At 37.5% G+C, this 27,194-nt stretch overlaps 4 protein-coding genes across 10 annotated transcripts; 2 read left to right on the top strand and 2 right to left on the bottom strand.

Annotated features, from left to right (window-relative positions):
- The first annotated feature begins 86 nt into the window (after positions 1 to 86).
- Positions 87 to 3,710, top strand: LOC112193821 (cullin-1). Of its 2 annotated transcripts, none has more exons than XM_024334067.2 (9): positions 87 to 222; positions 730 to 910; positions 1,078 to 1,174; positions 1,732 to 1,917; positions 2,055 to 2,102; positions 2,180 to 2,383; positions 2,465 to 2,542; positions 2,776 to 2,862; positions 3,457 to 3,710. In XM_024334067.2, the coding sequence occupies exons 2-9, from the start codon at positions 786 to 788 to the stop codon at positions 3,562 to 3,564; spliced, it is 933 nt and encodes a 310-aa protein (XP_024189835.1). In that variant the 5' UTR covers positions 87 to 222; positions 730 to 785; the 3' UTR covers positions 3,565 to 3,710. The 2 variants fall into 2 exon arrangements, with proteins under 2 accessions (XP_024189835.1, XP_024189836.1); XM_024334068.1 differs by having other exon boundaries at positions 158 to 222; positions 743 to 910.
- A 653-nt stretch (positions 3,711 to 4,363) lies between these two features.
- Positions 4,364 to 4,786, bottom strand: LOC112193971 (serpin-ZXA). The gene has a single exon (XM_024334237.1). The coding sequence runs from the start codon at positions 4,784 to 4,786 to the stop codon at positions 4,364 to 4,366; it is 423 nt and encodes a 140-aa protein (XP_024190005.1).
- A 5,411-nt stretch (positions 4,787 to 10,197) lies between these two features.
- LOC112193569 (sucrose nonfermenting 4-like protein) lies at positions 10,198 to 16,006 on the top strand. Its single transcript, XM_024333759.2, has 13 exons — positions 10,198 to 11,013; positions 11,147 to 11,234; positions 11,504 to 11,686; positions 12,488 to 12,595; positions 12,702 to 12,761; positions 12,951 to 13,040; positions 13,541 to 13,675; positions 14,007 to 14,151; positions 14,223 to 14,396; positions 14,768 to 14,831; positions 14,937 to 15,006; positions 15,430 to 15,547; positions 15,643 to 16,006. Exons 1-13 carry the CDS (start codon positions 10,889 to 10,891, stop codon positions 15,738 to 15,740), a joined length of 1,458 nt encoding a protein of 485 aa, XP_024189527.1. The 5' UTR covers positions 10,198 to 10,888; the 3' UTR covers positions 15,741 to 16,006.
- Positions 16,007 to 16,559: 553 nt separating this feature from the next.
- Positions 16,560 to 26,850, bottom strand: LOC112192434 (protein ALWAYS EARLY 2). 6 transcript variants are annotated; one of them, XM_024332172.2, is made up of 20 exons: positions 26,641 to 26,850; positions 25,924 to 26,024; positions 25,737 to 25,835; positions 25,551 to 25,613; positions 25,372 to 25,449; positions 24,754 to 24,919; positions 24,063 to 24,304; positions 23,603 to 23,975; positions 23,143 to 23,220; positions 22,461 to 22,762; positions 22,283 to 22,345; positions 21,117 to 21,434; positions 20,847 to 21,025; positions 20,455 to 20,737; positions 19,209 to 19,409; positions 18,715 to 18,873; positions 18,049 to 18,183; positions 17,721 to 17,933; positions 17,229 to 17,519; positions 16,560 to 17,062 (listed from the first exon to the last, which is right to left on the bottom strand). In XM_024332172.2, exons 2-20 carry the CDS (start codon positions 26,005 to 26,007, stop codon positions 16,898 to 16,900), a joined length of 3,492 nt encoding a protein of 1,163 aa, XP_024187940.1. In that variant the 5' UTR covers positions 26,008 to 26,024; positions 26,641 to 26,850; the 3' UTR covers positions 16,560 to 16,897. The 6 variants fall into 6 exon arrangements, with proteins under 6 accessions (XP_024187940.1, XP_024187942.1, XP_024187943.1 ...); XM_024332174.2 differs by having other exon boundaries at positions 22,283 to 22,339; positions 26,641 to 26,849; XM_024332175.2 differs by having other exon boundaries at positions 22,479 to 22,762; positions 26,641 to 26,849.
- Positions 26,851 to 27,194: the final 344 nt, after the last annotated feature.

The following is a 27,194-nucleotide window of genomic DNA, read 5'->3' as shown; positions in this document are numbered from 1 at the left end:
TTATAAATTTCAGCTTTCCTCCAAAAACGACATGTCGTAAATACTCTCCCCTCCCTTTTTCCCGCCCTTAAATTTATTTATTTATTAATTCTTTTTTTTTCCTGTGCGGACCGGACCCCCTTATATAGTAGTAGTGATGAGAGAGGCCCCAAAAATCACAGTAGAACAACAGTAGAACGCATCCTCTTCCCAATTTGGGAGATCCCCGATTTCTGAGATCCGGTAGGTCCAAGATTTCCATTTCCTTCTTCTTCTTCTTCAAATTTTGGTGTTTTTTGTTCTTCAGTTTCTTTGAAATTTGCATTATTTAGAGCTTGTGGCTCTGTAGAATTTTTTTTTTTTTTTAGGGTTTCTGGGCTCTTGTTTCTGTGCTGTATGAAATTCTGGGTGTGGTTTGTGAAATGCCCTAATTGGAAGTTTCTAGGGTTTTGGTTGAACTATGCGGGTTTAGTTTGGTTGTAAATTTCCGGAACGATTTTTCTGTGAAGAACACGGGATCATGTAGAATGTGGTTAGAAATCTCTAATGAAGTGGGTTATCTTGAATACCGAGCTTTATTGTCGCTTGTTAGTGAAAAAAAAAAGTTGGTGGTTTCGGTTCTGAGGATTTTTCTTTGGTTTTACAAGCGTAGAGTGATTTTTTGTTTCTGGTATTGTATGATGATGTAAGACCAGTGACCGAAGAGTGTGAAGTGAAGGAATTTACTAAGATCTTGCTTGATTGATGCAGATTGTTGTGACAGGGTTATTTCTGAAGTATTGGAAGATTGAAGTGAAGTGCCGAAGATGCAGTTTATACAACTTGATGAAGGATTGGTGATTATAGAAGAGGCGTTTCAGAAAGCAAAGAGGATTGTGGAAGGATATCCTGACACAAAGTTCACCTCTGAAGAATATATGAAGTTCCATGCGTATCCTTTATCGCCTGCAAGTTGTAAACCATCATGCAGACACATAGCAATGTGTGTGTGTGTGTGTGCCTGTTTACTGGACATAGTTGCATGCATTTATGCAAAGGAGTTAATATAATTTGAAAATGATGGTTGAATGGTGGATATTTCTTTGACTCGTTCTTTAGATGTGTTTATACTTTGTGCTATAAACCTGGGGATGACAACAAGGTGTTGCTCCACGAAAAATTTAAGAAGAGCTTGGAAGAGACCATTAATTCCACTGTATGTGGTATTCTATTTCTAGTTGATTCATGTTATTATAGGTGTAAATATTATTTGGCTTTATGTTCTTCAGGAGTAGTTTCTTCTTTTCTCCATATAAGATTCCTATTCACATTAAATTTTAATTAGTTTGGATCGCTTAAAATCCCACCAAATTCAAGGCATTAGCTTTAGTTAAACAACTTGTATGGAATATCAACTTTGATCCTTTGTTTTATCTTTTCGAAACTTGTCAGTGAGGTTGCTGAATAGTTAGTTCTTAATTACCTAGGATGATATTTATAAAAAAATAAAATAAAATAAAAAAACCTAGGATGCTGGTGGAGTCCATGAGTACTATTGCCATATTAAAAAGTAAGCTCCAGAAGTTTCTATTAGAATAAATGTGGATAGATACTATTTTCTTGTAGCAATTTCTTTATTAAAAAGACAGAAAAATAAAAAGAATAATTCAGCAACCTTTATATTGATTGTTGTCTTGCCAACTTCTCTGGTTATCACTTGTGCAGTAAGAGACCCCTGTCTATTTCTCTTCTAATTTTTCTCTTCTCTTTTAGGTACTCCCATCTTTAGCAGCCAAAGAAAATGAACTTCTGTTGAGGGAACTTGTGCTGATGTGGTCAAATTACAAGTTAATGGCTAAGTGGTTATGTAGATTCTTTGAATATCTTGACCGCTATTATAGCAGTTTTTGTTGTGGTGTTTCACTTGGTGAGACCTCTATTGATTGCTTCCGCAGTATGGTAAGTACTTACTCTTATACGTTTTAAAGCAGTTCCCTTTTGTTGATGCATAGCATAACTCTGCATACATTCCTTCTCTTTCCTGTAGTCTAAATTGAACTGATTGGATGCCAGAAGTAATTCTCTTTTTCTTTCAGGTCTTCAACGTGTTGCATGGTAGAATTCAGGCAGCAGCAATGTCTTTGGTTTGTTTATTTGCTTCTAATGGTTTAATAGCTTAAGTCATATGTTTGGAGTTGTGTTTAACTTATATTTGCTACAGATTAATGAAGAGCGTCATGGGAAGCAGATTGATCCAAAGCTGCTGCAAGATGTCATGACTATCTTTATGGAAATTGGCGAAAACAGATCAACATCATATTATGAAAATTTTGTACAGGCTATGCTTGAAGAAACTGCCGCTTTCTACTCCCAATCATCTTCTCAGTGGGTGGTTTATGACTCGTTGACTGATTATATTCAGAAGGTTTTTCTTTTGTTCAATCCTTAAGGGTTTAATAAAACTGTTGGATACAGTATATGTGATGGTTTACCCTTTATTCTGCAGGTGAACTGGTGCATAATGCAGGAAAAAGAAAGAGCTGGCCACTATCTACATCCCACATCCGTGAAAAAATTAATACAGGTACCCCCTTTTGCTTTCTAGTGTGTGTTAATTCTGTGTTGGACTCCATAATTGAAACCCCTAGAGCAGCTACTTCATTTTACTATTTGGATTTTGGCATACTATAAATAGTGGTATAGAGTGAAAGCATCACAGGGAACTAACAGGACAGGGTTCATGGTTATGAACTTATGATATTCAGTTGTGGTTATAGAATTGTTGCCATCTTGTGCTTATTCTAATTCCTAATGCAGGTTTTGCAATGCCAGTTGCTGGATATGAACGCACTTAAATTGGTTGAAAAGCTACAGTCTCAGAACTCCAGTCAACTGGATTATCAGGTGTGAAAAAACCTCCTAGAATTTCATTGCCACTAGTTGCTATGATTTGCAGTTAAGGAACTATGCTATATTCTTGTAGCTGGCTTATTGCTTATATAATTTACTATTTGGATTTGCATTGATGTCTCATTTGTTGCCATTTAAGCTTAACAACCTATATAAAGGCCCCAAAAACCATAATAACTGATAAAAGGAAAGGTGTCACTGACCCTTTTGCTCAAGCAGCGATCACCTGAAACAGATAACTAAAGAGCTGCTTGCTTATTTAACCAAATGGTTGTTGCACAATGTGTTAGTATCTGTCTCTTGTTTACTCAGATAATATGCTGAACCTCGATCCAAAAATTTACCACTCAATGATCTGCAATTGATGCTGCTGAGCTTGATTCTATCAGATTGATAAATTTTATTTCAGTTTCCGTGATGAATTTTTTCATCACTCATGTTCAAAATTGAGCATTGTTTACTGTCCTCATCATTAGTTCAAAGTACCTTTTTAAATTTATTTTTATTTTTATTTTTATATTTCAATCGGCGCATAAAGTTCCTGAACTAATTATCTGTTTCATATTTACAATTGGGGATCATTTGTAGGAGATATTGTCAAAATGTGCCTGCTTAAGTATCGGAGAGGAAAGCTCTACACCAACTCTCGCGGAACATCTTTCTGCTTTAATGGCGAAATCCGCTCATATTCATTGAGTTTGTTCAGAATGACTAGGATACGGGTAGAACCGTAGAAGCACTGATATTATGGGGAGAGGCAAATAACCCCTATTCATTTGTCAGATGTAGAATGGTTTTATGAAACTTTTGATCTTGGAATAAATTATAGCTCTCCTTAATCAGATGACAACGGTAACAGCAGGTGGGCCGGATAAATTATAACTTCTTGTTAAAGGAATGGGCCGGATATCAGACTAAAGTCTTTCGGCTATCCAAGACTTTCCCATTTGTCATAGCCCGTGCTTGCCTATTTCTGCCCAACGACATGCCTTTGTTCTGTGATGTTCTGGCCTGCCCAATATGAGGCCCACTATTGTAATACTTGTGCCAATTCGTTCTTAAGCATCCACCTCAAAACCAATGAAAGAAATGAGACAGTGATGATTATTGATGTGTGCGTCATATGTAAGCTCGAATCGTAAGTGGTTTAGATGTTGCATTTGAGATGACACTCCACCTAAATATATCATGAGATATCTATATACTTTGGATACTATTTTGAGTGCATGGGAATCAGATTCCTTAACCGCCGACAGAGGTCTAACATGTAATCCCATCATGTGTGGTAGGTAACAATTGTGAATCATTCTTTCAAGGCATGTATGAAAGCAACAGCGAGTTCACAACGAGATAGTTTCATCATGAGAGAACAAAGTAAACTAGAAAATAAAATATCCCAAACTAGATGAGTAGAAAACATTACGAAAACCTAATTAACATGCTTACAAATTGGAACTACAGTGAAGCTTATCTCCAAATTAATTTACAATAATAATCAGCCTGCAAGAGGATTGAGCACCTGCCCCATGAACATGACCGTTCCGGTCAGGTCTTCCCTTATGAGAAACATGAAGGTGTGATCAGCCACAAAGTCTTCTTCCTCATCAGGCTTAGAGACCTCACCATCGCCAAAATAACTACGAGCACAAGTAGCAGCTGCAGCTTTTGTGCCATTTTCATCGACCTCTATTACAGCCTCATGAACTATGGCCATTAAATCACAACCCAGCCCTAATTTCTTCGTAGCACTCGAAGCTTCAAACCCGGAAGACATCTTAAACTGTGGGATCAAGAATTTCCCAACCCTAACACGCCTGCAACAACCATTAAGATGGTGATCTAGAAACCCCGGCTCCGACCCAGCTCTCTCAACCAGAGCCGGCAGCCAATCTCTTGCATCCGGAAGTAACCAGAACATGGAGAAACTTCGGGGGTCTTATTTATACGTGTTGGCCTTGAAGTCTTCAGGGCATCCTCTCTAAAATCAAATCAAAAGACTTTGAAGCCGGCGAAGGAACCGATGGAGTGGTAATGACTGCTAGTGATGAAAGGCATTCTCTTAACTGAGTCCCCATTCAGAAGGTGAAACTCACTGTTGATTGTTTTCGATGCATTGAAGTATCGAACATTCCACGTTGCTTTGAGTATAAGGCGTTTGCAAAGATGATCATCGTCGCAGTGTTGACTGATCCGGGAGGAAGAATCTGAGGGATATGAGGCCATTGGTCTCTTTCTCCACCCATGAATTCACTTTTTTTCTGACTAGTTCCGGATTGGTTTTGAAATCGACTTGATTTAGAGCAGCCTTGTAAAATCCAACTCCACCTGTTTGTAACATTCTTGATGACAATATGGTCGACCCAAACACTGTTTGTGAAGTTCAAACGTGGCCCATCTCGGCTGGACGAATCGGCCAAAACCGAAGTGACGAGATTGGAGGCGAGGGAGTTGAGGGCGTCGATGGACTTGGACTATAGAAAAGAGAGAAACTGGCCATATGTTCTATGTTCCAGCCACTGATTTGGCACCCATAGTCACTATTGTCCTATGTTCTATATACTGTTTATACTACACACTGATGATCAATGACAGAAAAAAACAAACCCACCAAATTTTCAGATCAGTGTGATACTATTCAGTATTGGCACTGATAGATGTGTGGTGGCTATTGAAGAGGTGCAATTGGGGAAATTTCTAGTAGTGTGGGAATGACTGCTAGGGTTTAGGGAGGCTATTAAGCTCGGGACGATGTGGATAGATAGCGGTCTTGTCCTTGAATTCTGTCTGAATAAGTTGCTTCATTGGCATCAGTGCGACGTCAGTTTGGTTGCTGATGGGTTCTTTTAAATTTAGATCTTTGAGATTCATTTTGGCTGGGACGGGAGCGGTGCTTCGATCGATTTTTGGTGTGAGTTGAGCGACTCTATATATAAGAACCCTAAACTGTTTAAATAATAATCTATGGATATTTCAGTAAGGAATGGAAATAGTACTACGGATTCTCAAAATTAAAATTAACCATTAGTTTTTTTAAAAAGAAAAAAAAAACTTTTCTTATTAGTCACGTAATACATACATTCATATATATATATATATATATATATATATTTTTGAAAATAAATAATGAGGCGACGATCAATTAAATGGTCTCAACCTCTTAGTGTCAAAATGAAACTAAGTTGTCGTTGGAATTATTTTCCGACAGCAACATAGTGGGAAATCTGTGATTTTAGTAATTATGTTTCGTTGTAATCGAGTTATATTTCATGTATGTCACCGTAATGTCAAAACAATTGGAGTAGCTAGTATCTTTGCTAATTGGTGCTTGTTAGAATACATGTATTTTGTAGAGACTCCTGATATTATTTCGGGAAATTCTTTAGATGTTTATTGTAATCAAAGATTTAGGCTCCAAGTCCCCCCTTGAATTCAGTTTCATTAATCAAGGCTTAAGGGTAGCCGTACATTCATATATTATTAGGTGCTATAGTTGGGTCAAAAATTAACATTTAAGAAGTGCAGGGTTGAGTGCTCTTCAACTTCTTGAGCTACTACTGAACTTATAACCCCAACTTTCTTCTTGAGCTATTGAGAAAAGTATGTACGAAGAGGTTCAAATTGATTGAACATAAACCTGAACTGTCATGCCTGTGCCTAAAGCCCTAAATCATGGTGGTGGTTATCCATCTTTGATTGTAAGAGACCAGACCGTTTGCCTCTCACAAATTGACACCTACCCACCTCTGTCATGTTATCCAAGCAAGCCTGTTGGTCTTTATCTTGACAATCCTCAATGATTTCTTCCTGAATAATCAATCCCTTTCGTTGAATGTGCTGCAGATGTAATTTTGGTATAGCTAGCCTCGTAGAGTCAGCATGATGTTCTAAGACGGTGCCAATATTGCACGGTCTTGATGTGTCTAAGGTGGCCGGCTTGCCGGAGGAGTGCGGCAGCATCTTTGTTCTCTCTCGCAACCTCTTGAATAATTCTGTGCAGGCGGATGTAGACATTTGGTGTGGTTGCATTTAGATTGATCTCCTTTTCGAATAGGACTGTAGCCCATATGAGTTGCATCAATAACTTGAGAAGAAAATAGCTAGCAAGCAGAGGAGGAGCAGCATTTCAAGGGAAAGAGGACCATGCTTGACCATTTTCCTTGGGTGAAGCCATTTACATTGAAGTTGAAGTTTTGCAAATGAAAGGGAGACTGTGATTTTAAGTCGGTATTTAAAAATACTCGCGCTACAATTAATTGATGGAATAGTTCCTTCCTGGCTATATTGTTTCTATGCAAGCATTCCTATAATGATCAGGTCCTTCCTATAAAAACATTTGATATCTCTTAAATATACATCAAAGCCTTAATTTCAGATAGCAGCTACCATTTCTAATTGCACTGTTTCTAGCTATATGCATCAATACCTATTCATGGCATCTAAAGCCTGGCCTCAGTATTGTTTAATTTTGATGTTTAAGAATCAAATTCTCATGTAAATTCCAACATTTTTTTATATATATAATTGTATCCAATTTAATTGGAGATATATATATATATATATATATCTCCAATTAAAGAGAGATCAGGTGGTGGTACCATGCGCGCTGAGAGAGTTTGATCTCAAAGAAACATGTTGCGGATGAACTCAATCATTTTCTGTTTTTAGTTTATGAGTAATTATTATATGGTTTAAGATCAAGATCACTAAGCAGCGAGTCAGCAACACGTGAATAGAAGGGTCAAAAATAATTGAGAGGAAAATAGACCAATACTAATCAAAATAAGGTCTTATAGACCAATTAAGTTTATCTCAAAATACAGACACGTGGGACTACTTTTTTGATTTGTCAATCACACGGTGTCCTCAAAGACTTTTTTGATTTGTCAATCACACGGTGTCCTCAAAGGCTCTATAGGATCAGAGACTAATCCGTGCTCGGGGGATCTTGTTAGAAAACTCCCTCCCCTCTGGTCACTAAGAATATATTGGAATTTAACTCCAATAAGCGTCGGCGGGATTCGAACCCGGGTGTGGGGGTTTCATACCTAGAAGCTCTTACTAACTCAACCACCTGTGGTGGTTAATTCTAGACTACTTAATAATTTCTTTGAGATTATAAGCAAACGAAAATGTTCACTTGGTCAGTTATTGACTAAGAAAATAATGCTCAACCACCCTTGCATGTAAATCCAATGGTAGAGAGAATTATTATTAAGTTGAGGTGTTTTGTTTTCAAACCTTGGATGTAAATCTAAGGGTTATTGAGCATAAATTCTTTGGTCAGTAACTGACCAGGTGAACACCACTGTATAAGCAAATAAGGGTAAATTGGGTAAGTTACAAAAGAAACTAAAGAAGCTGTAGTTATACATAATTGCTGACATAAATGCTTTTCTGCCACAAAATCCCAGTACAGTTTTTGTTTCTGGGATGAGTCTTTGTATGGCTAAACTCCACAGATAAATTCTCGGGAAGGAAAGAGATCCTTTTCTTCTTTGGGCCTCTGGCAAAGGGGACTGGAAAGTAATTTCACATGGCGTGAGCAGAGAAAACAGTGTTCAACAGAAAAAAGAAAGAAAAAAAAAAGGGGGGATTCCCACGGTGGCGGAGGATGACTGGCAAATGATTGGCGGGCAGGAATGGACCCAACTCTGATGGCAGTGATTCTGTGGGCCCCAGAGACACATCACCTCAGTCGTCAAATCGGAGGATTGAACCCAATACCCGACGGACGGTCCCGACCCGTCAGATCTCATTTGAAAAACCAGTCCATACTCCTCTTGATTGAATTCATGAAAATAGAACGACACATGTTTCCATGTTTTTTTTTTCTTCTCAAAATTTGTCTTTTTCCTTTTGGTTCATGGTACTGTAGTGTAATTCCGACTCTAATTTGTTACGTAATTTTTTCTTATTTAAAAGTTGTGAATTGTGATACGTGTAATGGCGCGATCTTGTTGTGTGAAAGCGGTGAAGACTTTTAGGCTTATGAGTTGTTTTAGAGTTTCTTTCATTTCTCGTGTAGACTTTGATGAAGTTCTACTAAAATCATCGCGCATTCTGTTTTTATTTTCACTATCTGTATTTTCTTTTTTTGAAATTTAGAAAATAGAAAGTCATTGAAGTTGATATTTGTACAAGTCGTTGAAGTTAGTGGAGAGGCATGACGCGACATGATTGTAAATGGCTGAGCGCCTTTTCATCGTCGAGATTAGAGCCTTATTTTATTATCACATTTCATTGTAAATGATCACAGTTTCTGACTTTTTTTTCTAGTTCTGGCATTAAATTTGACCTGCTAAATAGCATATAAGTAGCTATTCAAAGATGTTGATTGATGACAACTCAATAACCCATATTATTTCGTTAATGAAAATTACAGGATTCTTTTGATACTAAAAGCGATCAAACATGACCTACTTTTACTCATTATTTATTCAATGTAAGTTAAGTGGAGCACAGATCTCGAGAGAAATCGGTTTTTCAGTATATTTAATCTATCCGTTACGTAATTCTCTTAATGAAAAGTCGTGATGAAGAAATAAAGTTGTCACGTAATGTCCCCACAATCTTCAATTTCAGTTTCTTTCCCTTCAATTGCACATAAAAGTTCTCTCTCTAGGCTAACAAAGGTTGGTTCAGTCGTCCTTACGTGTTGGAGCTCCCATCCAAGTTCAAATCCAGCTGCTGACTATCATTTGTGGGTGGGTAATCTAGAAAATGTCTTGCATAATTTCATAACAATGGGCCAGGCTGAGACACTAACCAGTTTCGTAAGTCCTGTTGGGTCAAGGTCGTAAGTTTGCCCTGTCCCTGATAGTGTAGGACTGTAGGGAATCCTCCCTCTTACTTGAACTTTTCTTATCTAGAAAAAAAAAAAAGGTTCTCCCACTAGTCTAGTCTTCTTTCCTCATCATAAGAGAAAAAAAAAAGAGTTGACAACTCAACAAAAAAAAAAAACAGCCTCATTTTGATTACAGTGATTAGTTGATTGTTACCTTTACCCAACAGCAGGGTAAAATCATATTCTTGTTAACTTGAAAACAAAATTTTCAATTTTCAGACAGGTTCATTCTGCAAAACACTTGATACTTGGAGGATGCATTAGCCAATGTTTGGTCCTTTTGGAGTGAAAAAAGAGAGAAAAAGGACGCAATGCTGCTTTAATAATAATGGGTGTAATGGAAAAATTTCCCTTTTTTTGATAGGAAGAAATTTCCCCTTTTCACCACCAAAGAAAAGAAAATTTCTTCTTTTGTGTCACCATCATTAAAAACTAACCTACTGCCACCATAATAATTGTCCTCTCTGTTTTTCTTTCTTTTGTTTTTGGGGTCTGTTTGGAGGTTTCCCGTAAGATTCTTCACTTAGAGGACACTTTTGAAGATCCAAACCAATCCCATAAGGCCATAAATACATACATACCCTCTTTCACAGTCTTACCCATTCCTTCACAATTAGGTTTTCTTCTTCTTGTTCTTCATCCATGTCTCTCTGTTTCTCAAGCTTTTGCACCTCACCCACTTCCATAGTTGGGTTCTGAACCAAAGTTTGAGTCTTGGTTTGGATTTGGTGGTAAAGTTTGAGTCTTGGGGTGGATCAGAGATCGAATTTGGGGGAGAAATCAGAGGCGTTTGGTTGACTTTTTGGAACAGAGAGTTTGATCAGTGAGAAAAGTTTTCAGATTTCGTGGAATGGTGCATGAGGATAATAACAGTGTGTGTGAATTAAAGTGAAAAGCTTTTGGGGTTTTGGGATTTGAAGTCTGGGGTTTTGGTTTTCAGGGGACTTGCATGTGTAAACTTTAAAAGGGTCCTCTGCTCAGCTGTGGAGGATCCCCTATTGTACTAAGCAATACCAACAAAAAAAAACAGGGGTTGGGGATTTGATGTTGGATTTGAAAAGAGATAGTGGATTGTGATAAACAGTAATTGGTTGGTGGAGTTGGGTTTTGAGTTTTCAAGTTTGTGGATTGTTTCTGTGAAAATATTGTAGTAAGGTTTATCTAAATTGGTGGGAAATGTTTGGTTCTGGTCACGGTACGGCCTACCAGAGCAGTGGACTTCCAGGACCCATTTTAATTCCGACCCGGTTCGTCTGGCCTTATGGGGGAAGAAGGGTGTTCCTCAGTGGCTCTTTTACAAGGTGTGGGATTGCAATGGTTTTGTTTTTGACTCAAATTTCACTGTTTGTTCATCTTGTTTTGTTTCCCTTTTCATGTCAGAGTTGAATGTATGATTAATTTAGTATGTGATATGGGATTTGCTGAACCTTACAGGTGGTTAGAACATATACCTATGTCTCCAATGGAGGGGTGCCCAACTGCGTTTCAAGTTGTTTGGAACTTAACGCCTGGATATCACCAGGTTTTGTATATGCTAATTAATTGAAGCTGTTATTACTAGGAGAAACACTGTTCTTACTGTCTTAGGCTACTAGTACTGTAATGATTGGCTTTGCTATGAATGTCATTACGAAACAGGATGCCGGATTCATGTTCCAACACTGTTTATTTGTGTGCTCATGATCTGGTCTTTAAATTCGCTGAAGTGGAATAAGACACTGTCTCTTTACTAGCACCTGATATTTTATGAAGAAGTCTTGTGCTGATATTGGGATCTGTTGTTTGTTTCAGTACAAGTTCTTGGTGGACGGAGAATGGCGACATAACGAGCAACTGCCTTTTGTCACTGGGAATTGTGGAATAGTGAATACCGTCTTTCTAACTGGGGAGCCAGATACAGTTCCTACTAGTTTCAGTCCCGAGACTTCTGGCAGATCCAATATGGATGTAGATAATGAAGTCTTTACGCGTATGGTAAGTTTGTGTTTGCGTGTACGTCAAGGACCTATGAACTGTCCTGTTTCTTACTTCCTTTTCTATTGGGTAACCAATGCTGTCACCACTATAGTGGATGTTTCCATCACCATCACTCATCCACACACGCACAAATAGAAAGATTACTTTATAGAATTTTGTCAAAGATGTGTAAATAGGACATGAATCCTTCCAAATAGATTAATAGGTTATGTGCCCTATTCTCTGATGGAAGTCTCTCATAATGATATTCTTTAGTTCATAGAAATGGATTATTGTAGACAGATTGGCAATGTTGACTATCTTGATAAAACTCGGATATGTGATAGGCTCTCCAATTTCACCAAATAATTAAGGAACAACCATGAAGAGAAGGCCGCATCTAATTAAATGACTTCATTTTTTATAGATCCTTATATTTTTATTTTTTTTAAAAGTAGAGTAGTTACCTCTGTTTGTTCTATAGAAAGTTATTATAGTTCAACTTTCTTGAGAAACGGTACACTATGCAAGAGGTAGTATGAGTTAAGTTCAGTGTCTGATTGGACCTTTGGACAAGGATAGAATGCCAAAATGGTGATTTAAGATTTTAGAAGCATCATCACAATACTTAGATCTCACAGTATTGAAGGGTCCAAAATATTAACCTCTTACAAGACAGATAAAATGCTTTGATAGGATAAAAGACTGATAGGTAGTTACAGAGAACTTCTGATGCTATTGTTGATATTTATCTTTGTACTTTCTTCACTATTGTTTTGCAAACAGAGTGGGTCATGCTTGTTAGTTGGTATCTTGCAGGAAGTAGCTCCAAGGATCTCAGCGGCTGAATTGGAGGTCTCTCGGCAGCGTATATCAGTATTTCTATCCACACATACTGCTTACGAGTTGCTTCCTGAGTCAGGCAAGGTTTGAAAGCTTTACCCTTCTTTAGGCTCTGTTTGTGGTCCTGTATTACGATTTGACCACTTTAATAAAGTAATTATCATTTTTATTTCACTTGTCTTAACTGCAGGTCATTGCCTTGGATGTCAATTTACCAGTGAAAGAAGCATTCCATATCCTACACGAACAGGTGAATGTCTTATGCACAACTTACAGTGCTCCCACACAAAACCACAAAAGACAGGACAGAACTCCAAGTCCCCAGCTGTCCTAATTTAATTGTCTTCTTCTTTACACAAAATTTTCTTGGATTTCTGTGCTGTTTAAAGGATTGTGGCTTGTACTATAGTTTTTGGTTTCTAATTTCATTTATCTTCAGGGAGTACCTGTGGCTCCTCTCTGGGATTTTGAAAAGGGACAATTTGTAGGAGTTCTTAGCGCATTGGATTTCATCTTAATATTGAGAGAGGTGTGTTTTAATTAAATTTCTGCCATTCCTTTTTAATTGCAAATTTATACTTGTGCCAGTATTAGATGAATTCAAGAAAAATTGTAAATACATGTATATGTAATCATATATGAAACGGGCATCGTGGGTTGGTCTCCAGAGTAACTAAGATGCTTCTGAGCCTCAACTATGTTTGAAGTTGAGGATATGCCACTTTCTCTGTTGCAAACCCAAATGACAATTGCTTTGTTGTGAAATTTTCTTTATTGAACCTTCATAAATTCATCTATCATCTGCCTGGCACCACCAACGACTAACCTAACAAGGGATCTATTCTCTCCTTTCCCAAATCTTGCTAGAGTCAAATTATATGAAAACTAAAAGTTAAAGAAGAGTCAGAAAACTAATGCCACCTTTCCATGTACCTTACCTTTTCTCAGTTACACATTTCCTTTACCACATAAACCACTCTTCTCAAGTCTCCTTACCGTGAAAAATGTTTATAATTTGTGCACCTATAGCTTGGGAATCATGGGCCAAATTTGACGGGGGAAGAGCTGGAGACTCATACTATAGCAGCATGGAAAGAGGGAAAATTAAATTTGAACAGACAACTTGATGGAAATGGGAGATGCTATCCGCCACATTTGATCTCTGTAAGTGCTTCTCGAGGTCATATTTTAAAATATACTGCTATCCCCTGCAATTGAATCATTTTTTTATTTATGCCATCGAAAAAAGAAAAACTTATTGCTATATGCTGTCTATCTTTTGAAAAAACTGGAAATGTTGTACTTTATTTTGTCTGGATTCATATGTGGAGCAAATACTTCTTTTGAAAAGTCTCAGATTTTGATATGTGCAACACATATGTATTAAGGCCCTGGAGGGTAGTTAGAATCTGCATTGTCTTTTCTGATTGGTGCTGAATTGTGAAACCTGGAGATCTTTGTTTCAAAACTCATATATGTAGTGCTTTGCATCTAGGCCGGGCCTTATGATTCTCTCAAAGAAGTTGCTGTCAGAATTCTGCAAAACAAGGTGGCCACAGTTCCAATTCTTCATACTTCCTCAGAGGATGGTTCATTTCCACAGCTATTGCATCTTGCCTCCCTTTCGGGAATATTAAAATGTAAGCTTTTCTCCATTACTTTAGTCAAGGATACATGAATATTAATTACTAACCTGTGATATAATTTTCAGGCATATGCAGGCATTTCAGACATTCTTCTACCTCCTTGCCAATACTCCAACATCCTATTTCAGAATTCCGTATAGGTACATGGGTTCCAAATATTGGGGAGTCAAATGGAAGGCTGCTGGCTATGTTGAGACCAAATTCATCTCTTGCTGATGCCCTGTCTTTGTTGGTACAAGGTTTTTTTTCTCTCTATATGTCTTCTATCTTATCGCAGATTTGTTATCTTGAATTGTTATTCTAAATCTTTCATGGCTACTAAAGTAGTTTCTGTTCTTCCCGTCCCTCCTCCCTCCTCATCTGGCAGCCAGTCCTTGTCATTAGCCTGTTATGTTATTAGGTTCTGTTTTGGAATGTGCTACTGGAAATTAGGGAAATCACATCCTGTTGAGGTTGTGATACTTTATGCTATTAGGTAGATGGAATTTTATGAAATGTGCATCTTTATTACGGTTTTTATTACACTTCGATTCTAGAATTAGACACATGTTTTTATCTACAACCAGTCTTGGTTCTACTTGGCTAATACTATTGCATATTCCTTTTGCAGCTGAAGTTAGTTCAATACCCATAGTGGATGACAATGATTCATTGCTGGATGTTTATTCACGAAGGTGATTTGATGTTTTCATTTACTATCTTGACCAAGTCTTATGTACATGTAGTTACTTTGTTCCTTGACTAATTGTGGGATGTGCCATATATATTATCCTCCACAGTGATATTACTGCTTTGGCAAGAGACAAAGCTTATGCACAGATTCGCCTTGATCAATTGACTATCCATCAGGTAATTGCTAAATATAAACGACTGATGAGGCTTTAAAATGTGGGATTGTGGTGATCAGCCTTTTCTGTAAGATAAAAAAGTAGTATACTTGAAAGTGCATGACCAAATTAGGTTTATGTGGTACTGTAAATGATGGAATTTCAGGATGGAATTCTAGTTTAAACATAAACATATCACAACCTACTGCCAGGGACTAGGGAGATGCTATATAAGTGAGAGTTTACAAGAGTCTAAATACCAATTCCAAAGACAACATTAATTGCTGCAAAAAGTTGGTAAACTTTTGCATCATTAGAACTGTGCACACACTTGCACAAACTTTGAGAATATAAGTGCTTGGTGATAATAAACTTTAGGCACAGTATTGAAGGTGTCTGCATTTCACTTCTCTGAGAACTCAATGTGCTTGTCTGCATTTTGTAGACCTTGCAACTTGGGCAAAATGCAAATTCTCCTTATGGCTTCTTCAGTGGTCAGAGATGTCAGATGTGTTTGCGATCTGATCCTCTGCATAAAGTGATGGAGCGGTTGGCGAATCCAGGTCTCATCGGCTTTTGCTATTTTAAGACCCCTATCTTTTGATTAGCCTATTAGACGCAATTTTTTCAAACTCCTTTGTGCTTGAAATGCTTTCAGGTGTGAGGAGACTTGTGATCGTGGAGGCCGGAAGCAAGCGTGTAGAGGGCATCATTTCATTGAGTGATGTGTTCAGGTTCTTGCTAGGTTTAGCTTGAGTCTGCTCTGCGGCGGTGAATTTGGAGGCCATTTTTTTGTCCTCTGGACACTTTTTATGTGTTACACATGCCAAATGGGTTCCTTTAATCCCTCAAAAGTTATGAGGCCTATGTTTCTGAGCCCCACTTTAGGATAGGAATTTCAAGGAGAAAAAAAGAGAGAAGAATCTGTAATTGTGAGATTCAATTTTTTTCCCTTTCATTGGTTTAAACCTATAATTATCAACTTGGGTGTTAATATCTAGTTTGAATGGCCTTTTTCTTTCTGGGCAAAGTTGAAGTTACCCTAAAGAAAAAAGAGATGAAACCAGTGTTGTGCTTCTAAACTAATGTCTTATATTCTTCGATAGTCACTGCAATTGCCACTTTTCAAAAAAGTTGTAGTATTAAAAAAAAAAAAGAAATTTTAGTTGTAAAAGTGTTTCACACAAACTGAAAACTCAACTTTCCTCCTATTGCGTTATGACTTATGAGCAGAAGATAGTTATAGTTGAGGACGGACCTGTGTATTATAATAAATGACATTTGGCGACGAACCATTCGAGGGTAGAAATGATTTTGCAGACGACAACTCGTTGGGACTTGGGAAAGATGCTATTATCGGTAGATGTATATATATTTTTACGTTTTAATAATGAATGACTTTTGCCTACGAACAACCATAGGTAGAAAACTAGAAATGGTCTCATAAAAACACATTTAAAAATGCAAAATTTCCCAATAATAAGACAAAATTTGAAGCACAAGACAAAACACAATATGAGCTTCTGAAGGCTCATATAACCGAGTGACAAATTGAGTGACAACCAAACACCAAGATGAGAAAACCACAAATTTATATTCAAAAGGAAATAATAGATTTCAACATAACTGAATTACAGTTATCAATGGCGGGATGATTGCTCGCATCTGTTGATATCATCACCTTTTTATTTTTGCCCAGGGCATATCGCATACAAGTTAGAGAAGAAAAAGGAAAAAAAAAGTTGAAAACCGAGATGTAAGACCGATATTCTATAGTCATATGTATATACAGGAAGGTGCTTCTAATTCACAGGTTTCTTGGGAATAACCAAGCAATTCTCGAGTTGCTTTTGGCAGCTGGTAATAACTTAGGGAATCAGAATGACTCCAAGGAATCGATGAGAGTCTAATACTCAAGTTGGCACGAGTGCTAATATCTGGGTCTTGATTCTGCCCATGCACATTTGAATTTCTCTGTACATTCCAACATTTTGGGGACAACGAGGATGCAAGCTTGTGACTGCATAATCTAATACTTGAGCCACAACAGCCGGAGGATATTGTCGTTCAGTACATGTCTGCAAATGACAAGTGACAATTTCAGCATAGCGAAAGATAGAAACTTTACCTTTGGAATTTAAAACCAGGTTGTGAGACTAGATTTTTCAGTTAGTTGAGTTTCATGATGAAAAGTGATATATTGAGTAGATAAGGCCAAAGAGAGACTATAATTTCTCAAGTTACCTGTATCATGTGCACAGCCATGACACAAGCAGTAATAACCTCCGAAAGCATCTGTGATTCATTTTTATCCGTCTCGGTATGTAACTTGGGACCAGATGCATCATTACTAAGGTTGGGCTCTGATGCACCAGAAATCAACTGATTGCGATGGCCCAAATTACCATTGACCTGCTCTTGAGTCCTGCTCACTGCTGACCTAGAGTCTGATGTCATATTCTGAATATCGATGGAATCTAGAGCCCTTCTTACCCTTACATAAGCTTCTTCCCCTTCCTTCCTTGATGACATTGCCTGTAATGATTTGATGCATTATTATGTTGAAACTATATTTATTCTCACACCAAAGAAAATGGAAGAAAAGAGATCTAACTAATTACAGCCATTGATACACAAAATAGTAGAGGACCAGCTGAAAAAAGAGTATGGTCCACAAAAGTGGATACACAAACCAAAAATTTTGACATCCAATTTCATACTGAGAGACCCCCATACCTGAACAGCAGCATTTACCAATGTATGTGCTTTCAATCTTGAAACTTCGACAATGTCAGCAACGCTGGATCCTGACTCTTGAGAAATAGATATATCAAAAGAACTAGGAAGACCGCCATAGACAGTGGAGTTTGTTGGGTGTTTCATCGAAGGAGGCAAGGTATTTCCAGGGTAGGTATTACGTTGCCTCAAACTAAGCAAAGCAGAAGAAACCTGCATATGAAATCAATCATTTTAAGACCAATACAAAGTCATACCAGAGTACAGTACACCAAAAAAAAAAAATGCTACACCAAAAGCTTGATATAAATTCACGGAAGCCACATGCCTGGCCACTGGCTTCCTTTAGCTGTACAAGTACTGTGGCGTAATGCTTCTTATCGCAATCTTTTAAAGAGCATTCTCCACTGTTCTGGTTTTCCAGGATGTTATTAATTGTGCTAAGCTCCATCAACAATGCTTTCTAAAATCCAAAAACAAACCCTTTTCGAGCATCATTACTAATGCAATTGAAGGAGTATATTAACAAGATTATCAAAGAGGCTTGATGCGGAAAGTGATTGAGTAAGACATAACAAGAGTAGATCTAGGTGACAAAGGATAAGGCAGTGGCTGATTCCAAATGCTGAATTTTTTTTTTCCAGTGGGTTCATCAGTTTATGCAAAACCACCAACAGACCTAGATCTCTGGTGTCCAGCAGGTGAGTGGTATAAAAGTCCAAAACACTGATGCCACAAACTTATATATGTGAGAGAGGTTTTAAACCAACAGTTTCATTAGACTTGCATTACCCATGGTTAGGGGTGGAAGGCTGATGTGTTCTTAACCAAATGAAAAAAAAAGTATATAACAAAAAGACAGGTTAACCAACTAAAGTTACAAGCAAAGTGCATGGTTTAGCACCATTGCCAACCCAAATCTAATACAACACAAAATTTTAATATTAAAATTTTGCACATTTATAATCAACTGCAGGGATACAAGGATAATAACCTTTTTATCAAGAGCGCGATTCAGGTCTGAAAGAGCTCGTATATCAGCTTCCCTTGCTTGATTGTGTGCCACCACACCAGGTTGACTACTCGCTGTCTGTGCACCAGCAATATCAACAGATGCTGCTTTTGGTTGTGAAATTATATGGTTTGTATCCCCCTGTGCAAATTTAAAAGAAACTTGAGTTTATTAAATGTTTGAAATTAGCATCTAAAGTTCTGTGAATAATCTATGTCACCAGGATCCCCGAGACAGAACCCTTGAGAACTATACATGATCCACCCATTTTTAAACAGTGAGACGCACCAACTATGCAAGAAAGGAAACTTGTTTCAATATAATTTTCCTCATATATATTCTTTTTTTTTCTTCCCCCCTAATCCATGAAGGGAACATGCCAATTAAAAATCAAAATGCACATAGGTAGTACTTCTCTTAATTGCATGTCTATTGAAAAAAAACATTCAAACTTTTTGCTTAGCATGAGATCTGACCTTTCCCTGCTGTAAGGAAGTATTCATGGGGCTGGGTTCTTTCTCCAAATGCCCACTTGAAGCATTCATCACAGGTCTTTCAAAATTTAAATTCCCATTCAGATGGGGTAATGTGAGAGGGAATTTGTCAAAAGCAATATTCTGTCTCTTAAGTGCTTCTGGCATGTTATCCAATGGGTTTGAAGGCATACAATCCACATCCTGCAGTGAAATTTGGTCAGGTCATATCTCAAGTAAGAGAGATTATTGTGATGTAGGTGTAGCTGAGTTTTGCTAGAGTGAAAGTAGGAAACGAAAACAGTTCAGAAAAAATAAATCCATCAATCAGCAGAACAAAGAAGAGCAACCTGAGCTAAACAGTATAATTTAAGTTTGCCTTTCTACTTTTTTTTCTTTAATACCTATGAACCTCCTCAAAACCCTCTTCATGGAGCCCAACAGTGGAACCTCTAACCAGGGTTCACCTTTCTATTTGTTACTCTAAATTCCAGAATCAGTGTCTAACTTTTACATTCTAACATTCATGATCCATAGATAACAAATCCCTATCTATCATGTCTGTACTATATTTCACTTGTTATTTGCATTACAATGAGATAGCATCACCACACAGATCTATTAATAAAAAAAAGAAAGAATAAGAAAGGGAAAAACAAGGAAGAAAAAGGGAGATGAACACAAATGAATCATTAGATATAAGAGTTAAGGGGAAACTGTCTACGTTTTTTTTTTTTGGTTGGAGACGGGCCATTACTGGTAACTATTATAGACACAAAAGACGCTAAAAATCTGATATGTATGTGTGTGAGTGTCACAAATACTGGAGAGAATACAAAAAAATAAGGGAGAATTCCACAAATGGTCACTCAACTATGACTCATTCGACACTTTGGTCACTGAAGTTTCAAATATATCACTTTGGTCACTCAACTATTACATTGTCAATCACTTAAGTCACCCAAAGAGTATTTTTTATATTTTTTTTCAAGGAAAAAAAATTAACAAAGTGACTTAAGTAATTGACAATGTAATAGTTGAGTGACCAAAGTGATATATTTGAAACTTCAGTGACCAAAGTGTCGAATGAGTCATAGTTGAGTGACCATTTGTGAAATTTTCCCAAAAAAGTAAAAAAAAAAATAAAAAATAAAAAAAAAAATAAAAAAAAAATACAGATTGCTCAGATAATATGAATATAAAATGGAAAAGAAAATGAAACGAAGACAGGTTAAAAAAAGCCCAATACCATGACGAATTCTACTCCTATCTCTGGACGATCAAACTGAACCCTGCACTTATCATGATCAACGGTGAGCACACTTCCATCGTGAACTTCTCTTGTTTTCGGATGAAGAGCGATGACACGTTGTCCAACTGATAAAGGTCTTGCCAAATCTGTTGGGAGTCCCTCCCTAACACCACTGCGGAGTTCAGCATAATGTTTTCTCACAGATTCCCGATATTGTTTAAGTTTCTCTCTTTCTTCACATAGGAAATGCTCAGAAAACCTCCGAGGTTTTCCCAGGGAGCTGTATTAACAAGAATTCCAAAAAAAAGAAAAGAGATATTATATTACATGTTTCTCGGTACCAATTTCTAACTGTGAATAGTAGATAGAACAGGGACTCAACAAAGTACCTTCTAATCACACCCCATTCAACGCGAGTTAGCCTCGGAATGTGTCCAAGTCCAACATGATTTAAGTACTCCTCAAACTCTCTTTTGGCAAACCAAGGGTAATCAATCGCACTATAAAACCACTCAAACGTACACCATCTACGTACCAAATGTGATGACAAGCAACAAGACATCTTCTCCTGTGTTTATTGAGAGAACAATATATTGGTTCTAAACTTAATATAGCTGAAAACTATTCATATGAATATAATGAAAAATGCATGTATTTACCTTTAGATAGAGAACTCTGTCCTGCACTGAGTTGGAGTGTTTATGAAGTTGAGTTTTTAATATGTTCTCAGATGACTTGGGCACAGCTGCTCTGGGTAGATACCGTTTACGTCTACTTCTTTGTTTAGTTGGGGAATGAACTTGGTTTGGAGTGGGACCCTCTGCCGTTACTGGCATTAAATCACTCACTGTTTGCCCAAAATCACTATTCAAAGAGCCGTCCACTGGTTTGACCGATTTCCATTGTTTTGAAGGAGTGGAGATTTGACCAGTACGTTTCCCTTTAACCACTGGTTTAGTCTCTTCTTGACCAAAAGCCTACAATTTATCACAAGGAAAATGAAGTAAAATATTAATAATTTCCACTGGTTTATTATCTTCAGAATGTATAAAATTCATGTTTTCTATTAAACAACCACGCTCTGAAACCACAGTAGAATCCTAGTAATTGATGATTAAGGTTATATGCATATTAACAACTTACCAACTTTGGACCATCCAAAGTGACTGTATGAAACATAATAGAAGTGAACAACTTAATTGAAGGAGCTTGACGACATTCGACCAACTTACTAGCAACTTAATATGATATATTAATGTCCATATCCTTATATGTTACTCTTTCAAGAAATTCCATACTGTTTTATCAGTGCCATATTTTGGTCCATCTTCCTACACAGCAACATAGCCACAATACTTGAAAGCAACAGAATGGAGGTGCGATATCAATTTAAATCATCTAAAGTAGATAATCTCCACAGAGTGCCAGAAGTTTTTTTTTTTTTTTTTTTCTTTTCCGGACACACCTAAGGAGAGAGAATAGGGGGTGGAAGTTGAAATTTCTTTTCTTCTGAACATGGGAATGTGAGGAGTGAGGAGAGATAAAGTGAGAGGGAAAAGAGGAGGAAGTGAAAGAAAAAAAAGATAATTAAAAATTTAAATTATTATAAAATTACTGTAATGTCCTTACTTTATTTAATTCATTCAAATGTGAAAAGGGTATGGGATTAAATGGCAAAATTTGGGAGACAAAGTCTGTTCTCTTAATATATAGTAATAGACTAATCTTCAAAAAGACCACCTCCTTGTCATCAACGTATAAGATGATGTATAAATCATTAACAATATTCAATGAGATATAAACATACGTAGAATGATCTATATACCTCGGAATTTGAAGGCTCATTTATAGTAGAATCAACGTTTGCTTCGGCATTTAATATCTGCAACTTAAACAAAAAAAAATTGTTTATCAGCAATCAACCCAAACATTAAACTCAGATTAAATGAGAAAGAGAGAGAGAGAGAGAGAGAGAGAGAGAGAGAGAGAGAGAGAGAGTCAACCTTCATTTCTATGTTTACCTTTGACACTGAGGGTTTCCGCCTCCTTTTCAGTAATTTATTGGTAGGCTGGAGCTGTTCTGATTCGGAGACAACATTGATATCAATGGGTGTCGAGTCCCTTGCAAATTTGGACTTTTTGGCATTAGTACCCTCAGTTCGAGAATCTGCAATGGGTTCTCTATGTTTCCCCCCAGGGAGTTTATTTTTGTTTCTAAATTGGCTGGTAGATGTGGATTCAGGTATATTAGATTTTTCTTCCATTTCAGAAGTTGTTCTTTCATCCTTCAACTGCAAAGAGGATCCTGCATCCAACAAAAAGAAGAGATGTGATGATTTGACCACACATGATAAAAGTGTAAATTAGCACGCATTGAACTTATATAAAAGCATTGAACCCTGAAAAGCAATTGTAACTTACAGGCTGACTATATTTTTATGTAATCATAATCAATTCATCTAATTCAATTTCCTAAAAAAAGATTTCACCTCTCAGAAGTTATTGTGAAAATAAATGTGAATGTGTGTTCAGTACGGTGAAATTCAAAAAGCTGCCCCTTTGTTCCATTTCATTCTATATATATATATATATATATATAGAGAGAGAGAGAGAGAGAGAGAGAGAGAGATTTCAACTGCATTGCAAATAAACCCATATGATAGAATAGAACCACAAAATACTTACCAGATTCCATTGTGGATGCTGGCATCATCAGTGACAAATCAGCCAAAGTTTGCAGAGCATCCAGTTCTGCGCTATCATCTACATGAAGGGCAGTTGCAATATCAATATATTGTAAAATATTGTAAAAAGGCATACAGAGCAAAACCAGAATTCACATAGGAGGTTGTTTACCCATAGCTACAGAAGCTGAAAGGTAGTTCTTGACTTAAAAAAATAAAAGAGAGATGAAAGATAAAACATATTGCTACCTTATCGTTGTTCAATAGTCTTCAACAAAGAAGAAAAGAATATCATGGAAAAATTCCTTAACAAGAAAAGACTCCAAAAAAATAACATCACTCCAATTATTTCAACTTTCAATTTACCAAGAGACAAGAATAAAGGAACAATCATATGGTAATCTCCCTCTGTCCTAAATGTAGGACAGGAACAATACACTTATGTGCAGTACCAACATTACCTCCAAAATATAGTTTCTTGCTTTCATTCCTTTGAACTTGTGAGGAAAACCAATCTCCTTTTGCATCTGAAACTTCAATATCAACTTTTCCCTTGGCACTGACATTTAGTCCTCCTTCAGTGCCACTACATGCTTCACCACCATCATCAAATTGATGGTTTCGAATGTCTTGAACTTTCTCCTTCTTCCCATAAACTTTCTTCCCCTTCCTATTAATTTCTACAGTACCTACACCTTCCATGTCCATCAAGGAACTACTGTCTCTGGCATAATCTCCAGTTTCAGCCCCTCTACTTCCTATACTACCTTCCAAACAGTCTTCGTCCATTGAAGCATCACGAAGGTTGGCTTGAGCTTTCCCTGATGGTGGATGCTACAGTACAATAAAAAAAATTGGTTCATTTTTGCAAGATAAAGTGAAAAGGGTAGTGACACAAGAAGTGAAGGCATAGTTATGTACCATTCTTTGCGAGCTCTGACCAGAAGATCTTCTGTATGGTGTTTGAGAAAGTTGAGGAGAGCCTCCTCTGTGAGAAGCCTCAGTCAATAATGCTGCAACCTGGGCAACATCATAATCATTATCTGCCTCTGATTTCCGACCCCTTCTAATTGGAGAAGCATAATTTTCTCCATCATCTTTCTTAGATGAATATTGAACTGGGAAGCGAGGTGTCCTCTTCCCAACTGCACGAGGCTGATTACCTAATCGAAATTTGAAATCAGACAAGCAGAACTCAGACTTCAGATAATAACCACTTTTAATATGTATAGCACAGGCAGAAAATAGTATCCAGCTGAATATCCACAATCAAAAAAGACATTCAGGTCCCAATTATTATCAATTGTAATACTTGTAAGCACTGATGGTCAAGCATAACTGAACATTTCTATGCTACTCTAAATCGATACGAGTACGATCATAGAAGCCACAGTGAAAAAGAAATAATCCTTTTCCAAAAATCATTTGAATATCAGTTGAACAGCAATAACATGTTCAGTGTGAAATGGGGACACATCTTTTTGCACTCACTCTATACATGATGCTCCTTTTGATTTATGGACATTGCATTATATCAGAAATAAAACTAAACAGAAACATCAGTATGTCATAGAAAACAATGACTGTGATGTCTTCATGTAGAATATCATACCATCAAGTCTTCTCCGTTTTAAGTATGATAGGCATCCATCTACTGAAGCCATTGAATGGGACTGGAACACGTCTTTTGAGACGCTATCTTTACCAAGCTTACGTTTCTGGGGTCTCCGGGAATATCTTATAGCATCATTGCTCTCCCGTTCACTTTCACTGCCTTCCTGTCAATCGATAGACATGGTATCAAGTTACAAAGAGATCCCTGGTGAATACAAATATTTGAATTCATGCTAAAATAGCACTATACATCTATCATGCAATTTTTGTTTTGCCAAGTTTCTCTCTACAGTAGTATCACATGTTAACTCATGTTACCTCAAAAACATTTATATCAGACATACAAGCAAATAGAGACACAGATTCAGTCCGTCACACACATGTGCGCATATACACACACTTGACATAGATTTAATATGTAATCTGAAACAATTGACTTAATACATGACTCCTCTCCAAAACAAGTGCAGAAACACATACAAGCAAATACTAAAAAGGGACACAGGTTTAGATACTAGAACACCATCTCCAAGTACATAGCTCAAAATTAATTCTGGATAGAAGCCAAAAATAATAAAAGTTCAAGGGATGACATGAAATTGTAATCCAATCTCACCATAACATTATAGTGGTCTGTCATCATCGCTATAAGGCCAACAACAGAAGCCGTGCCCTCTGGCAATGACAAGTATGCCTGACATCAAATGAATTAATGATGGCTATAAGTCAGAGATGCTATAAGATCACCTTATAGTCAATGTTCAATAGGGTTAAGGTAGCATAATGGACACATACTCGGTTCATATTGTAAAGAGCCTCCACCATCTCAATATTTCTGTTGCGCACTACAGCAGCCACCTAGAAATCCACAGAACTCAATATTCAAAAACTTGCACTACTTTATCTAGAGGCTAAAACAAACAGATTATAAACCATGAAATGACAAAGCCAACTGAATCAGGACAGCATATAATGGCCTACCTTCTTCCAATTTTGCCCATATTTCCGGTAGGCTTCATAGAATCGCTGAAGCTCTCCCTTGCTCCACTGCGGTCCTAATTGATCGGTAAACTTTCTCTTCTATACATTGAAAGTGGAACAAAACATCAAGCAATTCACATAATACCGATTCACAAATACTAAAATGGAAAACCAATATAAGACTTACCCCTTGCTTATTTTTGCCACCAGGAGAGGCCTCACTCAAATTTGAATACCGTTTCACGGTTTTAGCTTTCCTGGTGGGTGCCATTGAAACTCTTCACCTATCTGAAACACAATAAAACCGCAAACTTTACTACCAGAATTTCCAGGACTGAAATCAAACCAACTACAACACTAAGCCCTAGCACCAACTAAAGCCAAAACGATAAAGTAATCCTCACAACAACAACCCAGAACATACAAAACCGCATTCATCCACCCAAATTAAAAACCCAACAAGATCTATAAACCTCAAACACTGATCAATGACTACACCCACCAAAGCCCCTTCCTTCTGCTCCTCCCTATTCCACAAAACCAAAACCAATTTCCACAGCACCCACACAAGTTTATTCTACTCTCAAATTCAAAAACGCATACCATGAAATTCAAAAATAAAACCTCACACACCAAATTCAAATTCCTCCTAAAACCGCCTAATTCCCCCAAAAACCAGACCACATTTCAAGATCTCACCCCAAATTTCAAAACCCCACTCTCCCTTCAACCACTCCAAGCCACCAAACCCGGCCGCCGACACCTAATTTCCACAGCCACTTCACCAAAAAAACCAATTCAAGCAAAACACAAACCCTCCACAGCAATCAGCACCGAAAACTCAACTCAATTCGACCAATCCCGGCCACCTAAACCCTAAAAACGACAGATCGGAGGTACTCACTCGCCGGTAGGGTTTATGCAAACCCGAATTGAACCATCAGAGGGGGCACAGATGGAAATACCGAAATAGTTGTAGAGAGAGAGAGAAAAGTGGATTTCTAGAGCGAGAAAGGGGTGGAAAGAGAGAGTTTTAGAGAGAGAGGAGGCGTTGCCGCGAAACTTGAATATAAAGGAGAGAGGGTGGGCCAATGAAATTTCACAGAGCCTTGAGCAATGTAGAAGATGAGGGTCTTAGGAGGGAGACTGCAGGGTTTGTAATTTTTGGGGGAGGATCGCCGTACACGTGGAGGAAGGGAGGGAGATGGATGGTGTGAGGTTGGTGGGGGTGTTTGGTAGTGTGGGGGTTGAGCGCAGGGGATTGGATTTGAAAATACTCTGGGATGTGGATTATTATATTAGTGCCCCGTGTGGTTTTTGAAATGTTTTGGTGAATTTACGGGGATCTCCTTTTTGGGTTTGGACTTTGGAGGAGTCGGTTGGCTCGGGATTTGGGCCTGGCCCAACTTGGGATGGTATCACTAATTTGAAATTAACAGAAAGCAAGAACCCAATTGA

The sequence above is a fragment of the Rosa chinensis genome, chromosome 3 (assembly GCF_002994745.2).
Source record: "Rosa chinensis cultivar Old Blush chromosome 3, RchiOBHm-V2, whole genome shotgun sequence".
NCBI lineage: Eukaryota > Viridiplantae > Streptophyta > Magnoliopsida > Rosales > Rosaceae > Rosa > Rosa chinensis.
The sequence above is the reverse complement of the archived record's forward strand: the minus strand, read 5'-3'. Positions and strand labels throughout refer to the sequence as shown.

Excerpts from the sequence above, each read along its gene's own strand:
- LOC112193821 (XM_024334067.2), top strand. The coding sequence starts at position 786 with ATGCAGTTTATACAACTTGATGAAGGATTGGTGATTATAGAAGAGGCG. Across the intron at positions 1,918-2,054 it reads TTGATTGCTTCCGCAGTATG|GTCTTCAACGTGTTGCATGG; the intron begins GTAAGTACTTAC and ends TTTTTCTTTCAG. Across the intron at positions 2,103-2,179 it reads AGGCAGCAGCAATGTCTTTG|ATTAATGAAGAGCGTCATGG; the intron begins GTTTGTTTATTT and ends TATTTGCTACAG.
- LOC112193569 (XM_024333759.2), top strand. The coding sequence starts at position 10,889 with ATGTTTGGTTCTGGTCACGGTACGGCCTACCAGAGCAGTGGACTTCCA. Across the intron at positions 11,687-12,487 it reads ATGAAGTCTTTACGCGTATG|GAAGTAGCTCCAAGGATCTC; the intron begins GTAAGTTTGTGT and ends GGTATCTTGCAG. Across the intron at positions 12,596-12,701 it reads TGCTTCCTGAGTCAGGCAAG|GTCATTGCCTTGGATGTCAA; the intron begins GTTTGAAAGCTT and ends TCTTAACTGCAG.
- LOC112192434 (XM_024332172.2), bottom strand. The coding sequence starts at position 26,007 with ATGGCACCCACCAGGAAAGCTAAAACCGTGAAACGGTATTCAAATTTG. Across the intron at positions 25,836-25,923 it reads GTGGCAAAAATAAGCAAGGG|AAGAGAAAGTTTACCGATCA; the intron begins GTAAGTCTTATA and ends TTCAATGTATAG. Across the intron at positions 17,520-17,720 it reads TGGTAAATGCTGCTGTTCAG|GCAATGTCATCAAGGAAGGA; the intron begins GTATGGGGGTCT and ends AAATCATTACAG.
- LOC112193971 (XM_024334237.1), bottom strand. The coding sequence starts at position 4,786 with ATGTTCTGGTTACTTCCGGATGCAAGAGATTGGCTGCCGGCTCTGGTT.